General features: G+C 41.9%; 1 protein-coding gene across 1 annotated transcript in view; it reads left to right on the top strand.

Moving 5' to 3' along the window:
- The window catches only part of FAR2 (fatty acyl-CoA reductase 2), a 152,548-nt gene that overhangs the window by 65,050 nt on the left and 61,164 nt on the right, over nucleotides 1-26,334 (top strand). The window contains exon 2 of the mRNA XM_009636533.2: nucleotides 1,320-1,554. Within this exon, the coding sequence (XP_009634828.1) occupies nucleotides 1,366-1,554 (189 nt within the window). The 5' untranslated portion in view covers nucleotides 1,320-1,365. The remainder of the gene's footprint in view (nucleotides 1-1,319; nucleotides 1,555-26,334) is intronic.

Genomic DNA, 26,334 nt, shown 5'->3' with positions numbered 1-26,334 from the left:
AGGTGACCCCAACTGGCCAAAGGGCTATTTTGGGATGGGCTGGGCATTGGTCAGCAGGTGGTAAGCAATTGCATTAGGCAGCAGTTGTTTTGTATATTCTATTATCATTATTATTATTATTATTATTGCTGTTGTTGTTGTTGTTGTTGTTATTACTACTACTACTATTACTATTACTTTTTTTCCCTCTACTGTTTTATTAAACTGTCTTTATGTCAAACCTACAAGTTTTACCTCTTTTTCCCAATTCTCTTCCCCATTCCACTGAGGGAGGGGGACAGTGGGTGAGCCGCTGCATGGTGTCCAGCTGCCGGTTAAACCACAGCAGCAAGCCTTTTCCTTGCAGCGGAAGTGGTTTGTGCATGCTGTGATCTGCAACACTTCAAAAATAACAGGGTTTTTTCCCTTCAGTTAGTCTGATAGAGAGAGGGGCTATTCTAGGAGGATTCAGCCCAGCCATGTTTGTCATTTAATCAACTTGGAGTTTGAATTGGGATGGCTGGGGACATGTAGGCCTGCAACCATTGTATCTAATTAAAATACTTAACTGGGACACTTCATGTGGGAGCCTAGTCACGTCAATCCCCTTAATAGGGTCAATGGATCTCCAAAGGGCAGTTCAAACAACCTAAACTCTCCAAAGAAGGCATCTGACATCTATGCTCCTTAGACTTAAGTGGGATTAGTTTTGGCCTCAACAGCCAATAGTGGGTGATGACCGACACACAGGAGCATGGCACTGCAGTCTTGCAGAGCAATGTCATTGCACTGTATCCCCCATGAAGAGGAATTTTCTTCATGGATTTATTCCAAGCCAAGACAATAGGAAAAGGCTGAGCACATTGCAAAGTGCAATTGGCACAGTGGAATTAAAGTGGAAAATTTTTATTTGTACTTGCAGTGTCTGTGACGAGTCCTCTTTCTACTTTGTCTTGTAGGCATAACTCCATATCTTTGTGGCTGCCGCTTCACAGTGTGTGAGATGATAGATAAACACTATTCAGAACCACAGTGAGCATCTACTGCTAGGGGTCTTGGACAGCACAAGCTATGCTATAAACTGTGACTGCTGGGTACAGCTATGGAATAATATGGAGGAAAAGGCTGAGCTTGATTTTTCAAGCTTCTCAGATTAACCTTTGTGGTTTATTTTCATAATAAAGGCTTTTAAAAAAAATCGTCTTTAAAATTGCTGTTGATTGACCTAATGTGAGCTGCTGTAGCTGACTGGGAAAGTTTATCTCAGAGTGTAAGTCCCAAATAACTGATCTGTATCTTGACTCACAAGCCTTTAAAGCTTCATTTCTGCATCTTCTCAGGTACCTCCTGGAGGAAGGTAAAGGAAGGAGAGAACAAGAAAGCACCATGTCTTCAGTCTCAGCTTATTACAATGGAAAGACCGTACTTATCACAGGAGCTACAGGTTTCATGGGCAAAGTACTGGTGGAAAAGCTTCTGCGCTCCAGCCCTGATGTAAAAGCAGTTTATATACTCGTCAGGCCAAAGGCTGGACAGTCAATGCAAGAGAGAGTGGCCAACATGTTGAAATGCAAGGTAAGTTTCTATATTTTATTGTAGACTCTAATCTGAAATCCATTTAGCTGGACGAAGTAAAGGACTTCAGTTATACTCAATTCATGAAGAACAAAATACCATCTCCTACTGCAACTGTTGTGCCTAAAACAAACAAACAAAATTGTACAAACATGAATGAACCTGGATCTGTCTTACTTTGATAGGTAATGCAGGATTTTGCACTGTAGTGATGTAGTTCTTCTTTTCTGCACTGCTGTTTGTTGAGAATTATTTTTTTCAAAAATATGCTACCTTAGCAAATTTCCTTTTTGCAATAAGACCAGCATTTTGCTTTCATGAACTAACTCTTTTCCTTCACCCACTTTCAAAACATAATGTTCGAACATTCAAAAATAAAACTGTCAGCCTATCGCACTCAACTCCTTGACCTAATTGGGGCATTAAACTCATTTCATAAGACAAAGCCTAGTGGCAAGGTATAGTGGGGCTGTGCATTGCTGCAGTACAGTAGGGCATCTGCCATCTTCTGATGTCAGCTCCAATTTAACCTTACTTATGAAGTGATAAAATGCTGTTGCATTTGAAAAGGGTGCTTTCCGAAGTTCCTTGCAGCAGAACACAAAGGCTAAGGCAGCCCTGTGAATTGGAGATCAGACCTGTATGACCTCCACCCATGTAGCTTGTTTCAGTGAGGAAAAGCAGATCTTTAGTGTCAAGAAGGATGTCAAAGCCCTTTGCTGTATTGAATGTAAAGATTTGTAAGGAGACACTGCTAGACCAGTTATCTAGAGTGGACTTAGCATGAGGACCTGGAGGTTCTCAGGAGATTAGGCCCATGGTGAGGTCATGAACTTGCTCAGACTCCTCCAGCTATGATAAGTGCTAGAGTTTAAGCTAATTCTTACTGCTACTGTGAATTTGTGTATAGCCTATTGGAAATGAGGGGAGGGGACAGACTAGCCCTAGTAGGGAAGGAATTACTTGGAACTAATCCGAGAAAGGTAAACGTATCTTTAGAGTATTGGTCTAAAACTTTGAACAAGGCTTGATGGGGAAAGTACTTCCCTTAGCTCTACTGAAGTTAGAGGTAAAATAGTGCTGTACATAACTTAGAGACAAGCGGGTCTTGGAGAAGGCTTGTGCTTTTCCACCTAATGTTCTGTTGAGGCATCAAGATAGAAAATCTTAAGTATGTCCAACAACGGAGTTTGATTTTTTTTGTGTTTTCAACAGCAGGTACTTTTTTTTTCCTGTTCAGGAAAATTTGTAAGTGCCATAAATGAAACTATCACATTGGTCACTTTTTGCAAGTCTGTCAAGTGCGCAATTTTCATTGCTTTCCTTTAAATGAACATTTTCCAGCTGTTTCTACAGCTTTCATTACTGAAGTCTGTGGGTAATGGTTTTCGTCATCAAACAACAAAATCCCTGATGTGGTGTGTTTGCACGGTTTTTTGCCTTTTTTTTTTAACCCACTAAAAAAATGGCAAACCAAGCTATTTTTCAGGACTTCCATAAGCTTTGTTTGCATTTTCTATGTGAATATTACTGGCTTATCTCTTTAGTTGGCCAGCACAGCTTAGTGGTGGTGTTAGCTCTAGGTGAGTTTCCCTAATAGCTGTTTTATTGTTGCAGCTATACTAAATGTACCCTTTTTTTCCAAGCATGTGTCAGCAGTTTTAGACATGCCAACAGCAAACTGGACTTGATAACCTCTCATTGAACCTTTGGCAGCCTGCTTCAACGTGTTTCAAATGAACAGAAGAAGGAAGCAAGTCTCTAAGTTAGGTTACTGCAGCCTTGGAAAGAAAATAACTCTAGGGGTATGCTCACGACTCATTCAGGTCCCCTCAAAGAAAAAGGTGTCTTTTTGATGCTGCTGTTCTTAAAATAATGCAAAAATACTTCCCAACTCTTAAAAGGTTATTTCCATGTGAAAATGTTGACAGCCTTTGGGTTTTTTCTAGAAGTGAAACTGTTAATTCCAGTAACTGTTAATTTCATGGCAGATGAAGAGGGCAAGAAACACGATTCTTAAAATTTTTGCGGATTGTTTCCACTTAAGTTTGGTGTATGTCTTTAAGCCACATAATCGGTCACTCACAATCCAGAGGCTACGCTTTCCATTTACAGTTGTGATTTGCATTCTCCAGTTTGGGAAACCCCTCAGCTATATAACAAATAAAAAATGCAGCAAAATCTTATTCCAAGTCTTAAGGCAACATTTGCATTTGACATTCCTGATCATAATCTCTGATGAAGAATGCGTATATTTGAGGATGAGCAGGAAAATTCAGAATAAAATCCCTTCTCTTCCTTTTGTGTACATATATAATTTCTAATCTCTACTACATAATTGTTCTTTTCCCCCTCAAACTGTTGGATGTAATGCAATACAGTATTTGTATCTGGTTTTAGGAGAAAATACTTTATTTCTACTTCCGTATCCTACCCTATGTACGAATGTACTTTACTTTGAAAGTAACTCTTCTTTTATGTTATGCCTTAACCCAGTATTATCCTCGGGAATTTCTCATTTTCACTTCCAGAAAGGAGGTTTCCCAGGAACCAGAGGAACAGAGAAAAACAGGTTGCCAGCTTCTAAATATTCTAGACAAAGACAAAAATAGTATTTGGGATGGAATAAGATGAAAGTAGAGAAGTAGATTGGCAGGAATTAGTTGTATTGCATAATGCTTAGGTTCTTCAGGTAAGGTCCTCTGGGGACTCCTGATTTCTCGTAGTACTTAATATTTTGAAAGAAATTGCCTATCATTTTCAGCCTCTCTTCATATATCTCTTAGCACAATCTGTGAAATTTTTGTGATTTCTATCATATCTACAGCAATTAAACATTGAGACGTCACATTTATGAACTGCCTTGTTCACAGGATGTACATATGAATATGCTGGAAGATGACTCCTCTTAAATAAAAAAGCAATTTTAACAACAGGGTGATGATGTGTGAAGGGGCAAAATTACTTAGTTTGTGCTTTTAAAAAGTTTCTTATCTGGAATTTTTCAAATTCAGAATCCAACATAAAGAGTAAAATATAAAAAATAATTTCGGCATAAATCAGAATTCTTCCACTGTGTTCTGGAGTAGCTGAACATATGGCATTGAAATGTAATATAATGCTGGTTTTCCTCAGATCTTGTAAAGTTATTTTTACATGCAAATATGTTATTGCATTAATACAAAACATATAATGAGCAGATACTCAATTATCTCAGCATCAACTCCAAAATGAACATGTGCGTTGAGGAATGTGTGGTGCGTGGTGACCTTGCCTATTTATGAAAGGAGATGTTCTATTTTCCAGCAGCGAGTCCCTAAGGGAATCAAACTATTACCCTGTGCTTAATGAAATGCCACGTCTGCATGGCACAGACGTATGTAACAGCGCAGCTGTTACACAAAAAAACACATTTCAGTATCAGCTTCACGCTGGATGCATCCATAGACGTGGATCACAAGGCAAAGCTTGACAGTGCTGTTTTACTTGTTAGTTGATGGGAGATGTATACTTATCAGAGGTAGGAAATAATTTCAACTACTATTTTTTGTTGTCTGATCCCACCATGTGCAGAAATAGGCAGGCATGCTTGGAGGGGCTGTCTCAGATTCCCTGGAGAGCAGTTACTGGGCTGACGCTGAGTCACTGGTTGTAGCTTTCACATTGTCCCAGGGAGAGCAGAGATTTTTTCCATGCCCTGCGTGCAGTGAACCAAGGCTGCTCAAGGCTGCCAGGCTGTTTCTCAGATCTATTTGTTCCGTGCTCCTAATTAGAAAGATCAGTCAAAGCGGGGAGTGGAAAAGACTTGTTAATGTCTCCAATAATTCAGAGAGAAAATGGGGAGGTTGTGAGGCTGCTGAAAGCAGGGGGGAGCAGTGGATGGCACAGATAGACCTTCTTCTCTTCCCTGCAAAGCTTTGTCTGGAACCGCACATGATGATGGGACTGACCACTGAAAATAGCAGAAGTCTGATGTTATGGGATACCTTTGCATCTTCAGTATTTCCTTGTCAAGTGTGCTGTGCTTCTCAGCAAGTATACAGCAAGACCCTCTGTTAGCCCTATAAATTTCACCAAATCATGCCAGATTTCTCTTTTTTCACCTCCCCTGACTATGGCTTTCTCAACTCCCTTGCTCACATGTCTTGCTCATCACCATAAGCGGTAAAGGTTCTCTGTGACACACCAGTGCGGTGTCACTCCCTTTGGAACAGTGTCCCCTAAATCTGCTACAACCACTGCAGTGGTGCATGGATCAGTACTTGGAACAGAGTGGTTTTGGTTGACAGAACCGGATTCCACTTGCTCAGTAAGAGGTCTGGAAACTGCTAATTGGAGTGAAACAGAGCTGAAGATGTTTTCTGTTTTATTATTTCTTTAGATTTGCCTCACTTTTGTCAATAGATTATCAAGCATAACTCTGGTATTAGTGTACCAAAGGACCAAATCTCTCATTTTAGCAAAAACTTGTTTCTTACTTGACCCCGTGATTTGTAAACCATGTGGTAGAGAGGAACTAAATCTTAAGCACGGTAACATAACTGACAAAAATGCAGGCAAGGGTCTTGAACCATTCTGTGCCTCTTTCCAAAGCTAGCACCAGCTGCTGCCTTGTTCCATTTAATTTCTCTTCTTTTCTCTCTTCTGTTTGAAGAAGGCTGGTAAGGTTTTGCCTTATATATTATCAGCTAATAGCCTGCTTCCTACAGCACAAGGAAGGGCCAACAAGACAGCTGGTGCTTCCAGCAAGATAACCTTTCACACTGCATGAAAAAGAAGCCACTGTTAATCCTGAGCTCAAGACTCACTCACACGTCCCCGGTGTCACTTTTTGCTATTGGATGTCTGCAGCCCTGCTATCCCTTGGCTCTAGGTTCTGCTGAAACATGGGCAAAGTGCAATGGCATTTCCTTTTCTGGGTGCTGCACCAAAGCTGCAGCCCTGTATGGTGACAGTTGCTCCTCTTCTGATGGGACATCCAACCCCTGTCATAACTCAGGGTGTAGAATCTCAGCCCTCAGCTTTCAGCTAAGTTGGCAGATCTGGCAGCCCTACCTACTCTTTCATCTGTTCCGCATGCCAAGCCATGCCTACCAGGAGGCTAATGGAGAAGCCAAGAAGCAAAGGCCCATCTTAATATCAGTTAGCATTAGCAGAACTTGGTTTCCTACACTTCCTTTCTGCTTTGCACTTGCACAGCTGTCAGCACAGACTGCATTCTGCAGAGGTGCTGGAAGGGCAGCCAGGTGGAAATGGCAGGGTTTTTTTAATTTATTTTTTTGAATACATACTCAGATGTCAGAGGAGAAACCATGATAAGAGGAAGGGGGAAAGAAAGGTGGTAGTTGAAATTGTGTCCTCCATTGCATCAGTCAGATAAATTCAGGCTGCGGTCTGCTGAGGAAGAAAGAATGTCTTTGTGTGACTGAGGCAATTCCCAGAGAAAACAGGCTCATCACACAGTTTCGTAATCATAATGCAGTTTCCATCACTACTTAATATACATGGATGCTGCATGGTAATTTAGAATTTCTCCACACACTGCATAAGTTGATCAGGGATGCATTCAGAGTTATGGATTTAGAACAATCCTAAATCTTCTTTGCTGTGTGTGTTTTGTTACACTTATATGTGACTAATGATGGTGTTAGAAAAAATAACTATACTTTTCTGTAAATAATGTATTTCTTTGCTAAAAATTTCCAGTGTGCCTGGTGAGTCTGATTCATCTCGGTGCCCTTTTGCAGACTGATTCCCTTTGGGATGCTTTAATTTAGAAATGTTAGAAGTGGAGCACCTCACATGAACAGTCAGTTTGCAAACACTTGCATATTTGAAAACGCTTTCTCCATAGTCCTTTTTTTTTAGGACCACAAACTTGTCGTGTAAGGTTCTATGTACATACAAAAGCATGCATGAAAAAAATGTGGGGAGGTATCTATACACCATTCTCAAAAGATAAGCCCTCATTTTTTTAATGAAGCTGGAGAGAAAATGTGGGTGACAGGGTTGTGATTCAAGTTAGACGTTCAGGGACAGAGAGAGGAAGCAGTTAAATAATGAGTTGGTGATATTGCTAAAGAAAGGACTTATGTTTTGGTCATGAGAAGTTACAATGAACATCAAGACATCCAAAAGGAGAGACGTCAGCTAGGTTCAAAGATGGCAGAGAGAGAGAGAGAAGTGGGTCAGGAACAGAAGAGCAAGTTTATGACATAATGGTGACACCAGTGGAAATCTTAGTAATAGAGGAAAAACAGTATAGATGCAGAAGATGAAAGGACTAATAAAAGACTGTGGTAATATGAAAACTTAGGAAGAGATCCTGAAGAAACAATCAGAGGCAAAAAGAGAAGACAGCAGGCCTGCAGAGGCTATCCGAGACAACATTAGGAAAAAAGGGTTTCTAAAAAGCATCAGAAGGACAGTGTGAGGAGCAGGGGTAATTACATTGGTAAAAGTCAGGACAAGTGTCTGGAAGAGAACAGGGTTGAGGAGCTAGAGGGAGGAAAAAAGTAATGGAGGCCTAGAAATGGATGTTGGTAGGGATGAGGGAGAAAAGGAAACCTTCTTTTCTGGTACTGATATATTATAAATTTAATTTGCTTTATGTTGGCATGTTGAGGAGCCATAGCTATGCAAGCAAAGGTCTTTGTCCAAAAAGTCTTTCAGTGTGAATGAAAAACCTGGTAAGGCCATGAGCAGAAAGGGGAGTAGTTTAGCGTGTTCAAAGATCCCATGGGAGTGAATCAATACCATGACTTTTGAGTTATAAAAAAGATTATGCCTGATATTTGCTAAATATGTTGATCTTCACTGAGCTTTTAGTACGGGAGAGGAGTTTTTAGGCCTCATTTAAGATAGTCTGTAAAATAAATCTTTTGTCTTTCAATTAGATGTTACCTTTACATTTTTTGTGGTCATTTATTGAAAAGGCAAAGTCATTTGTTGATGAATGTCTGTTGAAGTACACAGAGGTTATTCTCTACCCCTCAATCTTAATTGTGTTGCAGAACAGAATAGTTTAAGTGTGAGAACTGCCCATCCTGATCTCTCTTTTCTGCAGTTCCTGAAAGTTATGCAGAACTAACACTTTATTTTGCAGAACAAGCTCTAAACTCTTTCTTCTTCATTTGGCCAGTTAAATTGTCCGTTTCTCTCTTGCTCTCCTCCTGTATCATGACATCATGTAGACGTGCCTGTGGCCTGAGTAATTCTCTGTTCCTCCCAGCCACTAATATCAAGAGTCTGAAAGAGGTACTGTTCTCCAGTTTCAGAGGAAAATAAAGTCTCCTTCTTGTCTTCTAATTAAGATCAATCTTTAATACTGTCACAGTACAGTAGCTATTTCCAGTAGGTTTCATCTCCTATTTTAATCAGTAGGGAATATGATAAAACCTCTGTGATTTCCTTTATTATTTCAAAATAATAATTCTATTCACTGCAGGTTCAGCCATTTCTTTGTGAACTTGAAAATGCAAATCTTTGTCCTTTCTAGCTTGTTTCCACACTTCTCTCTCTGCACCTTTTCACAGGATCAAAAAGTCACTGATTTTGGCAGGGACCTTGGGAAATCATTAGTCCAACCTCCTGCTCGGAGCAGGTCAGATAGAGCCAGTTGCCCAGGTCCATGTCCAGCTGGGTTTCGAGTATCCTCAAGGAGGGAGACTCCATAACCTCTCAGGGTAACCTGTGCCGGTGCTCCATCACCCTCACAGTAAAACAGTGTTTTCTCATATTCAGACAGAATTTCATGTGTTTCATTTTTTGCCTGTTGTCTCTTGTCCTGTCACTGGATACCCTTGTAAAGAGCCTAGCTCCACCACCTTCCTTACCCCTTATTACAAGGTATTTATAAACATTGGTAAGATCCCCCTGAGCGTTTCCTTCTCCAGGCTGAACAGTCCCAGCTCTGTCAGCCTTTTCTAATAGGAGGGGTGTGTCAGTCCCTTCATCATCTTCATGGCCCCTCACTGGACTCGCAGCAGTACATCCATCTCTCTTGTGCTGGGGATCCCACAACTGGACACTGCACTCCAGATGTGGCCTCACCAGCGCTAAGTAGCGGGGAAGGTTAATCATTTGGGCAGTGCTGCTGGCAGCTAATTGTTGGGTTAATCAGCTCTGAAGTGCTTTCTTCTGAGGAGGAAACCCCCGTCCATTAAATCTGACTTCCAGAGCACTCTATAGATTCTCTTAACGGTACCAACAGAGGCAGAAAAAGACTGTCACCAGGAGTTTCAGAGCATCTTATGTGCCAAAGGCCAAGACTGAAATAATATTTTTTTCTATCTGTATGTGTTTGAAGCACAAATAAGTTACAGAATCATAGAATCATTTAAGTTGGAAAAGACCTTTAAAATCATCAAGTCCAACTACAAACCTAACACTGCCAAGTCCACCACTAAGCCATGTCCCTAAGTGTCTTTTAAATACCTCAGGGATTGTGGTGACTTGACCGCTTCCCTGGGCAGCCTGTTTCAATGCTTGACAACCCTTTCGGTGAAGAAATTTTTCCTAATGTTCAACCTAAACCTCCCCTGGCACAACTTGAGGCCATTTCCTCTTGTCTTATCTCCCATTACCAGGGAGAAGAGACCAACCCCCACCTCACTACAGCCTCCTTTCAGGTAGTTGTGGAGGGCGATAAGGTCTCCCCTCAGCCTCCTCTTCTCCAGGCTAAACAACCCCAGTTCCCTCAGCCGCTCGTCATCAGACTCCAGACCCTTCACAAAAGCATTTCCTGCTGGGAGAAGCTGAGTCCCTTATGATAGCATGGCTTCTTCTTTTACCCCCACTTGAATGTCTCCCTGAGACATCAGGCTCTGGTCACTTACAGATGGAGTTCTCCGCTGTTATCAAAATGGTTCCTGCTCATGTTGTCCCTTAAAAGTAGAACTCACAGTACCTTGTAGCTCTAGGTGGGATTATGACCTAATTGTGTGATGTGTTGTCTTTTATTACAACGAGCGATACGGCTGAAATACAGACAAGCCTTGGGGCCTGACATTTGTCTGCTGGTCACAAGCTCTGCTGGGTGGTACAGAATACAAACCTCCGTTTTGTCACTGCCGAGGAGAGTTCACGGCTTAGCGCTCCAGCTTTGCAAACTGTCTTCGGTACTTCAGCTCCTGGGGGTATTTACAGTAGTAAAGTCAACTTGTGTTTCTTTTTTAAAATATACTGCAGTTTAAAATTTACTCTGATTATACATTACTTGCAATAGTTACACAATAAATCACAGTGAAATTAATTGACATAAACCGCTAAATGAAAAACAAGGACACAGTGCTAAATGAAACTGTGGAATCAATGTGAATTATTCTCAAATGAGTAATTTTTTGAAAGCAGAAATGCTTCACAATTCATTTCAAGAGTGTTTGTCTTTCATTTTATGAATTAAAATGTTTTGGTGTCAAAACCTGAGACATCAGTTCCCTCATCTTTCACTCAAAACAGCTGTCACAGGTATTGATAAGGCACATCTGCAGAGACCAGCAGAATGACAGCAACACTAATACTTGTCCAGGTTCTCAGGCACTTACAGGACATCATGAAGTATGGTGGTCCACCACCACTGCCTGACCAGAGACCACCTGCCTGGCATTAGCTGCCATGTCAGCAGCACACTGCTTTGCAGCCCTGCTGTGCAGGAACCCCATCTCTCTTACCAGCCTCCTACCACAAGGTGCATGTGATCTTTGCTAGGTTCATGCACAGAAAACAGGTCTCGTGCAAAGGGTCTAACAAGATCTCTCTCTGGAGTTCAGCTTTCTATGCGCCTACTTGCTCAGCTGCAGCAGCAAGGGAGTTGATGGTTTCTGTCCTGCATGTCATTATTCTGCACAAATACCCACCACCTGCAGAATGATATGTAAAAGCAGGCCTTCGTTTTTATCTTTACTTCTTGGTTTCATACGACTTTTCCTTGGCCTGGACTGAAATCACAATAAATCATCAGATTTCAAAAGGGGTTCTTGGTTGGTTGGTTTTTTACTTGAACTCACTTCATGATGTTAAGTAGATCATGATCTAAACAGCAGCACTTCCAGGGGAGAATACAGAGCCTCAAATATAAATGTTCCAGAAAAATCCGTCTAGCCAATTGTATGCTAATGCAATAAAGAAAAAAAAAGTTGAAAAGAAAGGAGAAATCTCTCAGTTTCACATTAGATATCTAACAAGAGACATGCACAAATTTAAATATAGTCAAGTATTCTGCTAAATTTTTAAAGATACTATGCTTAATTTTATGCAGTTCTTTGAGAACTCTGATGGCCAGGGACCTCATTTTATCCAAGGGACATTAAGAACAAGCTTCTTATGCAGTAAACACAGAACTGTGCTCTGCACACAAATGCAAATGCACACATATGCACATAGGCAACCTCTTTCAAACTAGCCTTTTTTTTTTTTATTTAATGATGGATATGCCAAGGGATTAGTGTGTTAATCATGGTGTCTGCAGTGAAGAATTCTGCCAGTTGGTAAATGACAAAATAAAGAAGGTTTCAGCCCTTGAAGTAAATGATCAGGCAGTATGTTTAGAATGATGCAATTTAAAAAGCCCACAAAAATAAGATTTTCTCTTGTCAGTAACAGCCTAGAGGTTGCAGTCATGCTGCGTTTGCTACGGTACATAAAAAGAAATGCATTTTTAGTTCTTCTTCAACAGTGTTATTTTGGGACACTTGCAGACTGTATCTGCTTAACAATATTTTTTCTTTAATGTGCAAGGGTGTCTTACAGAAGAAAAGGAATCTCATCAGGGAGTTAGAAAACTAATATTGCAGTTGAGTCACAACTTTAAAGGATCTTCGTAACATTGCTTGAATTTGCATTTATGCTTATGAGCTTTCTGGTTCGCAGCCAAGGCCCAGTTCCTGAAATTAGTGGAATTTCTCTCAGTATCTTCATTTAGCTTTGGATGAGTATCTTGTGAAGGGTGGATTTGAAAGAGAAGATGGGCTCAAATAAGTAACTTACAGTTGTCCTTTCATTATATGTCATTGCACTGGATTTTCTTTTTGTTCCAGATATTTTGTTTCTTATCGCAAAAATATGTGTATGAGTTTTATTTCACTACCAATATTTCAACTTCAGGTGATAGCAATTTAATCATACTGAGAAGTATTTGATGCAGTGAATGCAAATACCTTTAATCACTCTTCTATATCTGGGAAACCAATACTGTCTGACTCCAGCCTAAAATCTGCCTTAGAGAACAAGGAAGTTAGACAGTTCCTGGGTCTGAAAGCTACCAAAAGCAAGAAGCAACAGTTTTATTTGGTACTGCTGACTCTCATCCACTTCTTTTGCCCATGTGATTGCATCTGAACTTGACCCTGTATGTGAAGTTGGAAATGGGAGTAGTATCATCGAATCACTGAATGGTTTGGGCTGGAAGGGACCTTTAAAGGTCATCTAGTCCCTCCTCCCTGCAATAAGCAGGGACATCTTCAACTAGGTCAGGTTGCTCAGAGCCTTGTCCAACCTGACCTTGAATGTTTCCCAGAGATGGGGCATCTACAAGTGAAGGGAAGATTGAGATCCTCTATACCACAAAATTCACTTTTATGCTAGTCAGAGATGTCTCCATCCACATATTCATCCCTTTTTGGATGTCAGTCTCCTTGCCAGCAGAAAGCTTTCAGCATTGCCACCACTGCTCTCTGCATATCCTAAGTGGTAAAAGTCATGGAAGTGAGAAAGCATGCATTAGAATTATGGAAGAAACATGGCACAGGGGAGAGTGAGAGTAAAGAGTTCAGCATGTCATTTTCAAAGAGGGCAGGAAAAGTTCAAAGAGCACTGAAGAGAAAATCTCCTCTCCATAGGCTTGGGAGTTTACATCAGTAACAGAAATCAGAGCTATTTCCCCGCAGCTTTTGCTGGCATCAGTGCCATGGGGTAACAGCATTAGAGAAGTCCTGTTGGGCATTCTTGGTAACCCTCCTATTTCTCTTGTATCTGGGTTTTGCTCAGGCACACGGGAGAGCTGAGCTTTTAGGCAGCTGTGCAGCATGCTTTGTGTTCACAATTTTGCCAAGTGACCCGTTCACCAACAAGGCCTTCAGCAAACATATTTTTAAACAATGTCATTTTGCTGGAGCCCATGACTTAGCTCTTGGCATGTGCAAGTTGGCACAATTCATTTTTGGGCTGTTGCACTTCAGAACCACTCTGGACACTGATGGAGCTGCTCATGTGCCAATGCTCATATACAGGCTTGGGTTCTTTGCTTTGAACTGGGGCTGAATGAGGGCACCTAACCTCAGGTAACCTCTGTTGGGAACGTCTTGCCCTGCAAGTCATAGTTAAGAATGGAGGCTTATCTTTTTCTTAAATGAGTCCGTAATGGAGCTATCAGTCAGCACCCAGAGAGCAGAATTTGCTATTTGGTCATTCAACAAAATATAAAGTCAATTCATGTTTCATCCTTCGTTTCCAATTTTTTTACATTTTATCCCCAGCTGCTTCTTCCAATTTTTCTTAAAGAAAGCTTTTCTGTTTTCCTAAATTTAACCCTGGCCTTCCTTACCTGTGGTTTTTCTTATCTGGCAGCTGATTATGACTGAATGATGGAAGCTAAAACCAATTTTATGTCAGAAGACCTTGCAAAGAAATGAAGTTCATTGTAAACATAACATTGCAGTTTAAGAAGAAATCCTAGATATAGTGGGCCAGAGTCTTTAGTCTTCTATTTTGACTTTGCAATCAAAACCTTCAGACCTGGATAATACTTTCTACAAACAAGGTTGTTAAAATACTGGGGAGATGGAGGGGGGGAATATTCTGAACCTTAGGACCCCTAAGAGAGAGCTCCCACTTGTAACACAGTCATACATCTTGATATGCACAGTCCAGAGCACCTGATCCTCTAGACATCTTGCCTGCAAAGGAGAGTCATTGGCTCATGCATCATTCTTCTCCCTATCCCTGGCATGGAGCTATATGACTGGAAGAGTGAGTACAGGCACAGGGTATCCCTCTGTACCAGAATGCCATGATTGCCAGAAGCTGCTCATAAGGCCGTTTGTATAGGTACTGAGTGCTGTAGTATGTACCAAACAACTGACCCCAAAATTGATCATCCAGAACATCAGACAGCTTAAAAGTTGGCTGGAGGTTGCCTCCAACTGCAGTTTACCCTAGCAAATCCAGCCTATTGTTTTTATTTCATTTACCAAACTCATTAGGATTGCCAAGTACAACAGGGAGAATGTGTTAAAAAAAAGTGCAGTTCTGACTCGCATCACTGCATACACAAGTCAAAATATCTGAATCATGCCAAAGAACCCAAGCATGAAAATTGTTTTTTGGTAATTTTCTGGGGGCTTGTATTAGGCCTTTTGTTTTCTTTCATGGGAGACGGGGTAGGGGTATTATTTGTGTTAGCCTGTTGTAATTTTTGAATGATGGTGTGGTTACGAACAGAACTGGTTGACTGCAGACAAACATTCAGAGGAAGCTGATCTGATTTTGCAAAGGTGAACCCTGTTAATTCTGTGAACGTGGATGATTCACTGCCACACTCTGGACTGTGGAGGTGGCTGTCCAGAGCCTGTTGTTTGTGACCAGACTTGTGTTTGATAGGAGTTCGTATAGGGAAAGGGTTACTGGTCTAGCTAAATATTTTTAAAATCAAGGCATATCTTGTGCACTCTGTTGAAAATTATCATTAGACTGATTTTTGATCCTATATTTGCTTAGTTACTGTAAGCTTCCACTTTAAAAATCCCAACTATAAGATGACTGCTTCCAAGGTGTACTTTTGGGATTGAATATTTTCCTACATCAACCCACCTAGCACCACGCCATGCCAGGTGGGACTTTGTGTCAGTTTGATGAGGGTTTTGTGCATCTGTGTTCCTGCCTGACTGCCACAGCTTGTGCCTGTACTTCTCCTGAGATGGAATTAGGTGGTTTTCCATGTTTTTGTTGTCCCGCGTGTTTATGTCACCTTACCACAGAGAGTTCAAATACCTGCAAATCTGCTGGGAGCCTGCAACTTAGCAAAGTTACAGTGGCTTCTAACCCACGGCTACTGTGGCTACTGATGTGGATTGTGCTGGTGGAAGGTGTGGTGCTGAGGTACCTGAAGAAGGGTCTGGGTATTGTGAGGACAAATATTTTACGAGCCTTGCAGTATTTGTTTTCTCTGACAAAAGTTGGTGTGTCTATCACTGGTTTGTCAGTCTCGCGCTGTAGTTTGGGTCTGTTCTATCCTGAGCTCAAGGAGCTTGTGTTGAAGCAGGTGTCACTGAAGAGGTGTCACAGCATCTTGCCTAGCATTGACACAGACTGCACTTGGTGGGTTTTGCCAAGTGTATGGCTCATTACTTATGGGCGTGATTTAGATGAGAGAGAAAATTTAGAATTATCTTCTTTCTCATACATTAAGCTTTGGGATAATCGCTGGATTAAGTAACTAGTTTGGTTATCAGTTCCTAAACTATCACAGCAGGCATGTAATGGGCAGTGGTGTTGGAGGAGTTCAGATGTGCCAAAAAACCAATGGGTAGGGTTAAAAGCCTGAGCTTGGGGAATCGGTAATTTGTTTAGTGTTAGGCACAGTAAGGAAAAATCAGAACTGGGAAACCAGCTGATGCCAGTGCTAATCTGCAGCACACTGAAATGCTTGAAAGAGCACAGATTTATAAAAACAGAGAACTAGAGAATAACAGAGGGACAGAGGATGCACTAAGGGCAATTAACAAAGGATAAAGGCCTTGGGACTGGGACCAAGGCAGGTGAATGCTGCAATGCACAACACACAGCATGTTGTGCCAGTGATAACAAGAAACAAAGTTGGTTGCTAGAATGGCAGAATTTACCGAAAATCTATGGTCATCATTTTTCTCCCAGTCTGCTGGAAATGTGCATTTGAGATTAGAAATTACTGATTCCAGTAACTTGCATTTGTCCATGTCTGATTGTACCAAGATTTAAAGGCAGGGACTGAGCTTGGTGCGCTTTTTTCCAGATGGGACTTCTGGGCATGGCTACAATATAAATAGCAAATAGTAATAACAAAAGCAAACAATGGCATGATGCTTGTTTAAAAACCAAACAAACCTTTGATACTAGCTAACTGTGTGTAGTTTTGGTCGCATTATCATGTGTTTTCTTCTCATCTCTTGACCCTCTGCTGGTTGTCTCCTTTTGTTGCCATCTTGTCTTAAAAGCGGGGTTCCAGAAATTAAGTTTAGGGTCAAGGTCTCTTATTTTGGTTTTGTGTCTGCAAAACCCTAAACTTTGTTTTCAGGCCTTCATACTACTGCTGAGCTCAGCAAAACAGGAGCCTGAATCTGGCTCCAAGCTGAGCATTACATTACATATACAAAATTGTATAATACTACAAGTGTTGCATAAATATAAGCATATCTTTATGGTGAGCAGTCAGTGTCTTCCTTGTAGGGAAGGAAAAAAAAATCCCCCCCAAATGGCTTTTGGCAAATAAAACATGGATAAGGACAAGCAATGTGCCCTTTTCTATTGGATTACCTGGATTGCTTTGGAGGAGCTCCAACACCAGGGCCCTAGAAAGAGGAAAAAAAAAAAGACAACCCCCAAAATATTTTGGGATGACCTCTTCTAAAATAACCATTCACATTTTTGGCTCAGAAGAATATTTTTATTTTGAAAATTATTTCAGATTTGTAATTTTAAAATTGTGGAAGTAGAGCTCAAAATTGCAGCAAAAATTTCTCCTCAGTTACAATTTTTTTTCATTGCTCTGAAAATTTCCTCTTTGTTTCAAGGAAGAATTAAGTTATATATGTTCTCTCTTCAATAGTGAAACCTTTTTGAAAAATTAGGTGTTCAGAGGCGTCTGTAACAGTCTCAAGTTTAAACTAACGTTTTGTTTATGGAAGATGTATAACACACAGTAAGCATGTAGTTAGACTCCTCACTCAAAAGCTTCATGATCCTGTCTGTAAACCATCTCAGTCTAACCTCTTTAAACCTTTTTAAAAGTACTTCACTTACTGTTCAAGGTAATCAAGTGTAAACTAGGTGGTAAGAATGTACAATAGGGGTGTAGTAGGGTAACAGAAGGTTTTATCATGCGGTGACTACCCCTGAACCAAGTGATAAAGTCATGTTTCATGAGACCGGGTGAATACAACTGTACTGCTTCTGGCATTGCATGTGGACCCGCACCCGAGGAATTAACCACCTGAACAATTTGAGCAGGAAAACCACTTTTATGTGTAGATTTCTGCTTGGGGACATTGCTTGCTTAAAGCAACCTTAAATAACCTTTTAAAAAATCTGCTCTGTTACCTAGTGTGTTTTATCCATGCTTGAAAGCACAGACTCCCTGATGTCTGACTACCCGCTGTATGTGGGCCATTCCCAAGCCGCTGTCCTTGCTGTGATCTCCAGGAAGTTGACTTGATTGAAAGTGTGCGTGTCCGTATGTTTTGCAGCAAATTTATTTGCCACGGGGGCAAAGAGAGTATGAAAAACTATGTATTCCATTTATTTGAGAAGCCTCCAAGCTTTCTAGATTCTGGAGGACACTTATGGATGGAGAAAGGTAAACGTCGCACCCATCATCAGGAAGGTCAAGAGGGACAATTCAGGCAGCTGTAGACCGGGCACTGTCACTTCTGTTCCTGGAAAAATCATGGAGTGAGTTTTCTTGGAGCTCGTTTCTGGCTATGTAAAGGACAAGAAGGTGACTGAGAATAGGCAGCATGGATTTACCCTCGGTATCCTTGTCTTGACCAACCTGATCGTGTTCTGTGATAAAATGGCTCAGTCTATGGATGAGGGGAAGCCATGGATATCATTTACCTTGACATTACCAAAACTTTCAGCATAGTCTCCAACAGTATGCCAACATCCAGACTGGGATGTTAGAGTCAAGGTGGGGAAAAGAAACCTGGCTGGACAGCCAGGTCAGCAAGGGTTTAATCGGTCATGCTCTGCCTGGAGGCTAGTTATAAGTAGAATTCCCTAGGGGTTTACTTGGGAACCTGCCCTGTTTAATACCTTAAAAAAAATATATCTCCAGGCTATACTGCATTCTTTATGCTAGTCTACCAAAAGGCTGTGCTTTCATAAATAATACCTGATTTAGTAAGCTGGAGAGGGGAAACAGGAATAACCCTGTTCTCTGTCTCTGCGCTCCTGATGGCTGGTAGCTCTCCCTGGTCTTTTTATACATCTCTTGGCTTTTACTCTCTTGCCACTGAAGTGCAGTGCTCAGTACAAGGAAGTTTCTGTGTGCAAGAGGTTACTCACTAAACAAACCTTAGCCAGATAAGCGCTTCCAAGTGCGTCAGGCGTATCCTGGCAGGGTTTTCTAAGTCACGGGAATTACTGCAGTTGGGGATAGTGAAGCAAGTGAGCAGCTGGCAGCAAAGGGATTAAAACAGATGCAGTGCCAGTAACGATACTAATATGTAGTTTCCGACCAAAGGTGTCAATGGCACCCTGGAGGCCTGGTGTGATTAAAGGTCTGGTATAATTAAAGCTCTCATTTGGTGAAGGGGTATGCACCTGCTTTAATTTAGAGTTGTGAAAGATACATATCAGAACTTGGTATACTTCCTTCAGGACAACTACTTAAATATCTAAGTGAATCATAATTTCAGTCTACCCCTTCTCTCACATAAATTAGTATTATTTTCCCTGTTTTAATGAGGGACAAAACAGATGTACAGCTTCCAGACCCAGCATGGCAAAAGGCAACCTAATATGAAACTTGCGGCATGTTCCCATTACAACAAGCATGCTTTAAATAAAATACCTGCTTAGGCATTTTCTTGAAGCAGGGTTTAATTGACCTGTGTCAAACTCCACAACCTGTCAGCGGAAAGCAAGCAAGGGAGCTTCTGTCTCTTCAATTCTGATTTGTGGCTTTAACCCAAAGACCTTTAAGAGCAGGGTTAATCTTCCCTAGCTTTAGCTTCTAAAAGAGGCATTTACTTAAAGGATGCAGTTTCATGATTGACCTGAGCCAATCAAAGTCCCTGATGACACCACCAAAAAGGATGGTTTCACCACATGCCACATGATCTGGCTACTTCCCATATGCTGCTGTTAGCCCTTATACACAGCTATAACAAATCAGGTAAGCACTGGGTCTGACTGAAAACCCACAGGCAACCCTCTCCATCCCCTGCACAAAAAGCAGCCCCCAAGCCTGGCAGCAATAACGAAAAAAAATCACCCTATGACTGAAAATGTAACTCCTGCCTGTACCAGGTCAGGTCTTGATGTGGCCGTCAAACACTGGTAGCAGCAGACAGGAAGGCAGGGGAGAGGTTTGGACTGTCAGTGGCAACGTGGATTTGGACTTAGGCTCTCATAAGTTTAAGGGTAAGTACACGTGCATTTAGTCTTAAGTCTTTAGTCTGATCTGGGTGTCATTTTAGACTGAATGCCTAGCCTTTGGATGCCTAACACTAGAAAAGATGTTTCAGGTGTGTGAGACATGGAGAAGAATACGCCAATGAAAGAAGACTAAGCCGTGACATCTTCTCCTATGCTGTGAGTAGAAGCTCTTACCCAGCCACAGAATTCCACATTGCAGTCAAAGAAAATCTGAATGTGTTTTAGAGCTCATTCATGTGGCTGCTTATTCAAATAGGATCTTGCCAGCTGGTTTCTCTATCGAATTTCATACCTAAGAGGCAGCTTAGCTTTCTAGGTACACCATTCAAAGGATGTTACCCAAGTTTCTAAGAACATGGAGGTGGAGCTAGTAACTTTTTGTAAAAAACTACCGTCATTATCACTTGACTACCTACCATGTCACATAGGTGGTATTAGGAGAACACTGCATCCTTTTGAGAGCTAAGTACTAAACCCATAGCATGGCTTCTCTGAGTTACTCAAGGATTCCTCTGTGAAAATAGTGCTTGCTATTTTATAGTTCTTCGAGGAAGGGATTGGCTCTGCACAGGGCTCATGCTGTGTTCATTAAAGAAAGGACAGTCAGATATTGGTTCTTATTTTTCCACTGATTCAAGGTACTAGTCCTTACCTTTCACATCAATTATCAAAATACATGACTGTCTCTTTTTTTTTAGTCTGTGTGGAGTAAATAGAAGATTTTAATCACTTTATAAATATGTGCCAAATATTGCTTTAGCATCTCTTCCTAGCATCACATAAGTAGTTCTTCAAATATAATCCATTTGAAGGATTTATCCTAAGAAAGGATGCACAAGAGACCAAGGCATGGAAGTTCAGAAGGGGAAAAAATTATTGTATGTGAAGACTGTGCTAAAAACACATTGTGGCACATTCTCTGTAGATATTACTCTCATTCTAGTATTTTTAACCCAGTGCATCTGATCCTTTAAAAGCTTGATGTCTGCTGCAAACCCTGAGTGCTGATTTTGCTTGTCTCTGTTTCAACATGAGCAGAAGTACGAACTGTGATCAAAGTCAATGTGCTAGTTTTGGTAGTGACGCCCAAAGGGCATTAGGACTCTGTGCAGTGTATCCTGAATACCAAAGAAATAAAGACTAAATCGAGTTTACTGCAATTCAGAATTGTTAATGTAGTGCCTGTATGATTTTAAAGGAGTTTTATCAATGGAAAGTCTCTGAGCCTTTAGGGAATGATAATTAGATTCTTCCTGTCAAATGCCATGTGCACAGTACATTGAGTGAGAGGACAGTAACCATTTTAGCAGCACAGAGACCTTGAGCTTCAATAGGGCACAGAAGCAGTAAATCATTTTCTCATGCTTCCAAAATTCTTCCTTTTGGGTCCTTCCTTTTGAGGCTTGGAAGCTGCCCGGCAGAAAGGGACCTGGGGGCGTGCTGGTTGGCAGCTGGCTAAATATGAGCCAGCAGTGTGCCCAGGTGGCCAAGAAGGCCAATGGCATCCTGGCTTGTATCAGGAATAGTGTGGCCAGCAGGAGTAGGGAAGTGATCGTGCCCCTGTACTTGGCTCTGGTGAGGCTGCACCTCAAATACTGTGTTCAGTTTTGGGCCGCTCACTACAAGAAAGACGTTGCATTGCTGGAACATGTCCAGAGGAGAGCCACAAAGCTGGTGAGGAGTCTGGAGCACAAGTCTTATGAGGAGCGGCTGAGGGAACTGGGGTTGTTCAGCCTGGAGAAGAGGAGGCTGAGGGGAGACTTTAACGCCCTCTGCAACTGCCTGACAGGATGCTGTAGCGCGTGGGGGTTGGCCTCTTCTTCCTGGTAATGGGCAATAGGACGAGGGGAAATGGCCTCAGGGGAGGTTTAGATTGGATATTAGGAAAAGTTTCTTCACAGAAAGGGTTGTCGGTCACTGGAACGGCCTGCCCAAGGAAGCGGTCAAGTCACCATCCCTGAGGTATTTAAAAGACACTTAGGGACATGGTTTAGTGGTGGACTTGGCAGTTAGGTTTGCGGTTGCACTGGATGATCTTAAAGGTCTTTTCCAACATAAACAATTCTATAATTCTATGATTATCATTCTTTCTGCCCTTCCCCTATTACTTCTTCCATTTCTTTCTGACAGGCAGGGTTTGCTGCTTTGAGGCCTAGCAAGCCATTTCCCCACTTTCCACTAGCCCCAGAAATCTCCAGGGAAGGTTTTGATCACAACAACACCCTAACATCAGCGATTCTGGCTGCACCACCACGTTCCAAATCAACCCTGACCCAAATCCTGTGTCCAGCTCTACTTCTATTTTCTGTTCAGTGATCTGTAGAGCATTACAGCTATCATCTGCTCAGTTCCTTCTTCACATATCTCTTTCAGCTCCCAGCATTTTCAGGTCACCTGTCCCTCCCGTATACCCCAGCAGCTATAGCCAACAGTAAGTAAATTCTTTGCCATTTTAGCACATCATTGCAGATGCAGAAAGGAGAAAAATTAGAGGTGAATTTGCTGAGGTTCAGGGCCTGCCAACTGTGTGTTCCTGTTGAGAATGAGCCATCACCACATTTGGGCGATGGCCAACAATTCTTTTTCCTCACTTCCACCGCTCACTTTTCCCACTAGCAACAGTGCAGGTGCTTTCAGAGGTCACCCTTTAAACAGGGTGGTAGAGCTGCACACTTTCCTATCAGCAACCTGGAGTTTTAAGTGCAGTCTTTATGAAAGTTTGAAGAAAGGGTGTACATCTTGTATCTTGGATTTAGGCTGGAGAGTGCTGTTCATCATACACAGCTGATGTTTTGCACCTGCTTGTTCACTCTCATGCAGAGTCTGGAGAACTGAAATAAAGCAGCTGGCCCGAAGCGCTTACAGCTAGACAGCTTTCACAGCCACTGCTGATTAGTTTAAGGATAGCCAGTCTGAGTGTGCCTGCCCCAGAGCGTTCCCTGAAGAGCTTTCCTGACTCTTTGATATGCTGGAACGACTGCTGGACAAGGATGTTCAGGAGAATGTTTGGTTTTATCTTAACCTGGTAGTTGTCTCAACTGGTGCACTCTGCACATATGGCCAGGCATGTGTCACGCATAATGGTTACTTGGGAAGACAGACACCATAATACTGAACGTCCTCCCTTTCCTTCTTCTTCCCCCAGCTTTATATGCTGATCATGACAACATATGGTCTGGAATATCCCTGTGGTCAGTTGGGGTCAGCTGTCCCAGCTGTGTCCCCTCCCAGCTTCTTGTGCCCCCCAGCCTACTCAGGGTGGGGTGGGGTGAGGAGCAGAAAAGGCCTTGACTCTGTGTAAGCGCTGCTCAGCAGTAATGAAAACATCCCTGTGTTAGCAACACTGTTTTCAGTACAAATCCAAAACACAGCCCCATACTAGGAAGCAAATTAACTCTACTCCAGCCAAAACCAGCACACAGCTATATCAGGCATTTTCTATAAGGCAGTGCTAACTCATCTCATGCTTACTCTCATGGACACTGATCAAATATGTACCCAGTAAGACCCCATCCAGGCAGTCCTGGCCAGCCATCCTGGCCAGTCCTTAAAGCCCACCTCCCTTTAGGAGCAAAGGCCTTTATTCTGTGCCCCTTCATATGTCTTTTCTCCCTCTCAGCATAATACACATCCTTACTCCAGAATGCCTCCTTTTTTCCAAATGGGATTAACTATACACTCTCCTTTTTTCCCTCCCTCAGGTAAAGAGTTTTCTGTGTGCCTCTCCTCCTGGTACCTGGGCAACCACGCTAGAAACTTATTTCTCACCTTCTTTTTCATCCTTTTTTTTTAAGTTCCTATTTGAATTACTTTGGTTTGGGGCTGCCTAACCTGTATGAACTGGTTGTCTCCTGTTTTTATGTATTACGCTACAGAGTAGAATCATAGAATAGAATCATAGAATCGCTTTGGTTGGAAAAGACCTTTAAGATCATCGAGTCCAACCTTTAACCTAACCCTGCCATCCCACCACTAAACCATGTCCCTAAGCACCTCATCTATCCTTCTTTTAAATACCTCCAAGGATGGGGACTCTACCACCTCCCTGGGCAGCCCATTCCAGAGCCTGACAACCCTTTCAGTGAAGAAGTTTTTCCTAATATCTAACCTAAACCTGCCCTGGCGCAGCTTCAAACCAAGCACCCAAACTGATGTTTCAGAGTAGAGTAAGATTTGAACTAGCACTGTAATCTCAACAAATCAACCAGTTTAAGTACATTTGTATTTTCCAACTGCAGCTGCAACATGAATCCCATATTCAACAAGTGTCAGAATCTGGTATCTCACTGGAACAGAGGATGATCTTATGAGGACCCTTCCAACCCTGTTTTTCTTCATTTCTACCTGTGAATGATAAACAATGTTTTTTTTTTTAAAAGAATGCAGGCACCCTGAGGCCGCAGTCTACCCATGCAAGATGTTGTGTCACTTACCTGAATGCCGTAATATTAATCTGAGTCTTTAGCAGTTCTCAGGGGAAAAAAGAGAACTAGAACTTGTAAAATTTACTGCCCCATATAAAGGAAGGCAACAAAACAGCAAGTCAAATACACAGCTGAAGTGCACTGCAGGTGTAGTAGCCCTGCAGACCACGGCTGCTAACCAGAGTAATGCTACGCGTTTCAGGTTTTATCTGCTTGGGAAGACTTCCCAGCAGAACTACATCAGTATCTTGATATGCTGAGCTAACCCCACTTGGGAGCCTAGAACAACTTTTTCACTTTTGCTTGTATCTTTCCAGAAGTGGTTTAGGCGATACATATCTCTATAATGAGAAGTTGTAGTTGTAAAGATATAGATCAGTTGTTAAACTGCCTGATGGAGACAGTTTTCAGTTTTTACATCAGGCAGCTGACATGTTTCAAAGGTTATCATTTTACTGGGAGCCTTGAAAGAGAAGGTGTTGCCCTCAGATTGTTATCTTATCAGAGAGGAGTGTATTTAATGTTACTTTTCTATAAAATATTAACCATAAATAAACTACAGTGGAATTTGTTGATAGACATGTTCCCATCTCCTGTGGTACACTGCAAATTCACTCACATCTCTGGATAGAAAGCATGTCACACTGAGAACTGAAATGCATAAAATAAACAAACCTGTATAATGTTCACTTTGCACCAACCAAGCAAATTTTGCTGCAGGCTTTAAGCAAAATGACAGCTTCTTATTTCTCTAGAAAATTGAGTGTTCATTAGCGTCAAATGATTATGCTGCTCTTATCCACAACTTTTTCATAATGTAATATCTCCACCTGGTTAAGTTCAGGAGAGGAAAGTGAACCCTTATGATGTTCTGACATTCCTGTTTGGATGACGTGATTGGAAAAGTTTCATCTTTATCCCAGGTGATCTAGATTGGATCAATCTAAGTGGATTCACATTAGAATAAAACTAGAACAATGTTAGAATTTATCAGGACCTCCACTTTTAATTATGCTGACGTTTTGGCGTTTTAATTATGGCGTTGTGTCAAAATCTGATTGATCAGCCCCCAAGACCCACATAGATTAAAGCTCCTTGTGTGAACAGGGGTAAATCAAGCTTTAAGCACTGCCAGTGATACCATTAGGACACCAGTTAAAAGAGAAAGTGTTTCTAAGCAACATCTCAGCAAACCCTAGACCATCCTGTCCATCGGACATTTTCCCTTGCTTTTCTCACCCTTGAGACCATGTGCCTTTAAGTCCTGGGAGCAATATCTTAAGTCCTGGGAGCAATGTCTAACCCCACGTCACTGCTGTGGTCCAGCCCTCTTGCATCTGTGTCTGTTGTGCCTTCCCAGCACCATCACACACCTGCTGCAAAGGAAATGAGTAATAAAATAGTGTTTATTACCACCGAAAACAAGCAGTAACAAGGACAGTAAGGGAGGAGTATCTTGGAACAACAAAAAAGCAATAACCACCAGCAAGTGAGGGTGCTGGGAGCCTCAGCACGCTCTGCTGCAGGAGCTGCTACTGGCAGGGACCTGGCTGGGTGGCACTGGGGAAATGCCAGAGGTGGGACTGGTCAACTCCCAGTGTCTTGGGCCCATGCAGGTCAGGAGGGTAAAAGGTGGGAACAGCGGTGCCATGAAATGGTCCCCATCCAGGTCACAAGCAGCCTTCCTTCAGCGCTGTCTCCAGATGTGGGCTCTCTGCTGTCAAAGTTGCAGTGATGTGCTAATTCTGTCATCACCCTGTGAAACAAGGTGCCGACATCAGGTACCCCCTTGGCACCTCCAGCCTGCACTCACTCTCAGCCGTCCTGAGAGCGCCCGTCGTTTCTGTTTGCATCTCCTTCAGTATCTAGCACCATGTCTTCAGAGGAAGACTTCTTTATCATCTTTTTGCAGAAATTAAATAAATATTATCTTTTCTCCCCTTCAATTCTTTTCCCAATTTCAGTGTAGACCACAGAGAAAGGAATTAAATCTTTTCATATATAA

The sequence above is a fragment of the Egretta garzetta genome, unplaced genomic scaffold (assembly GCF_000687185.1).
Source record: "Egretta garzetta isolate BGI_Z169 unplaced genomic scaffold, ASM68718v1 scaffold293, whole genome shotgun sequence".
Taxonomy (NCBI): Eukaryota; Metazoa; Chordata; class Aves; order Pelecaniformes; family Ardeidae; genus Egretta; species Egretta garzetta.
This window is presented reverse-complemented; position numbering and strand designations above follow the sequence as displayed.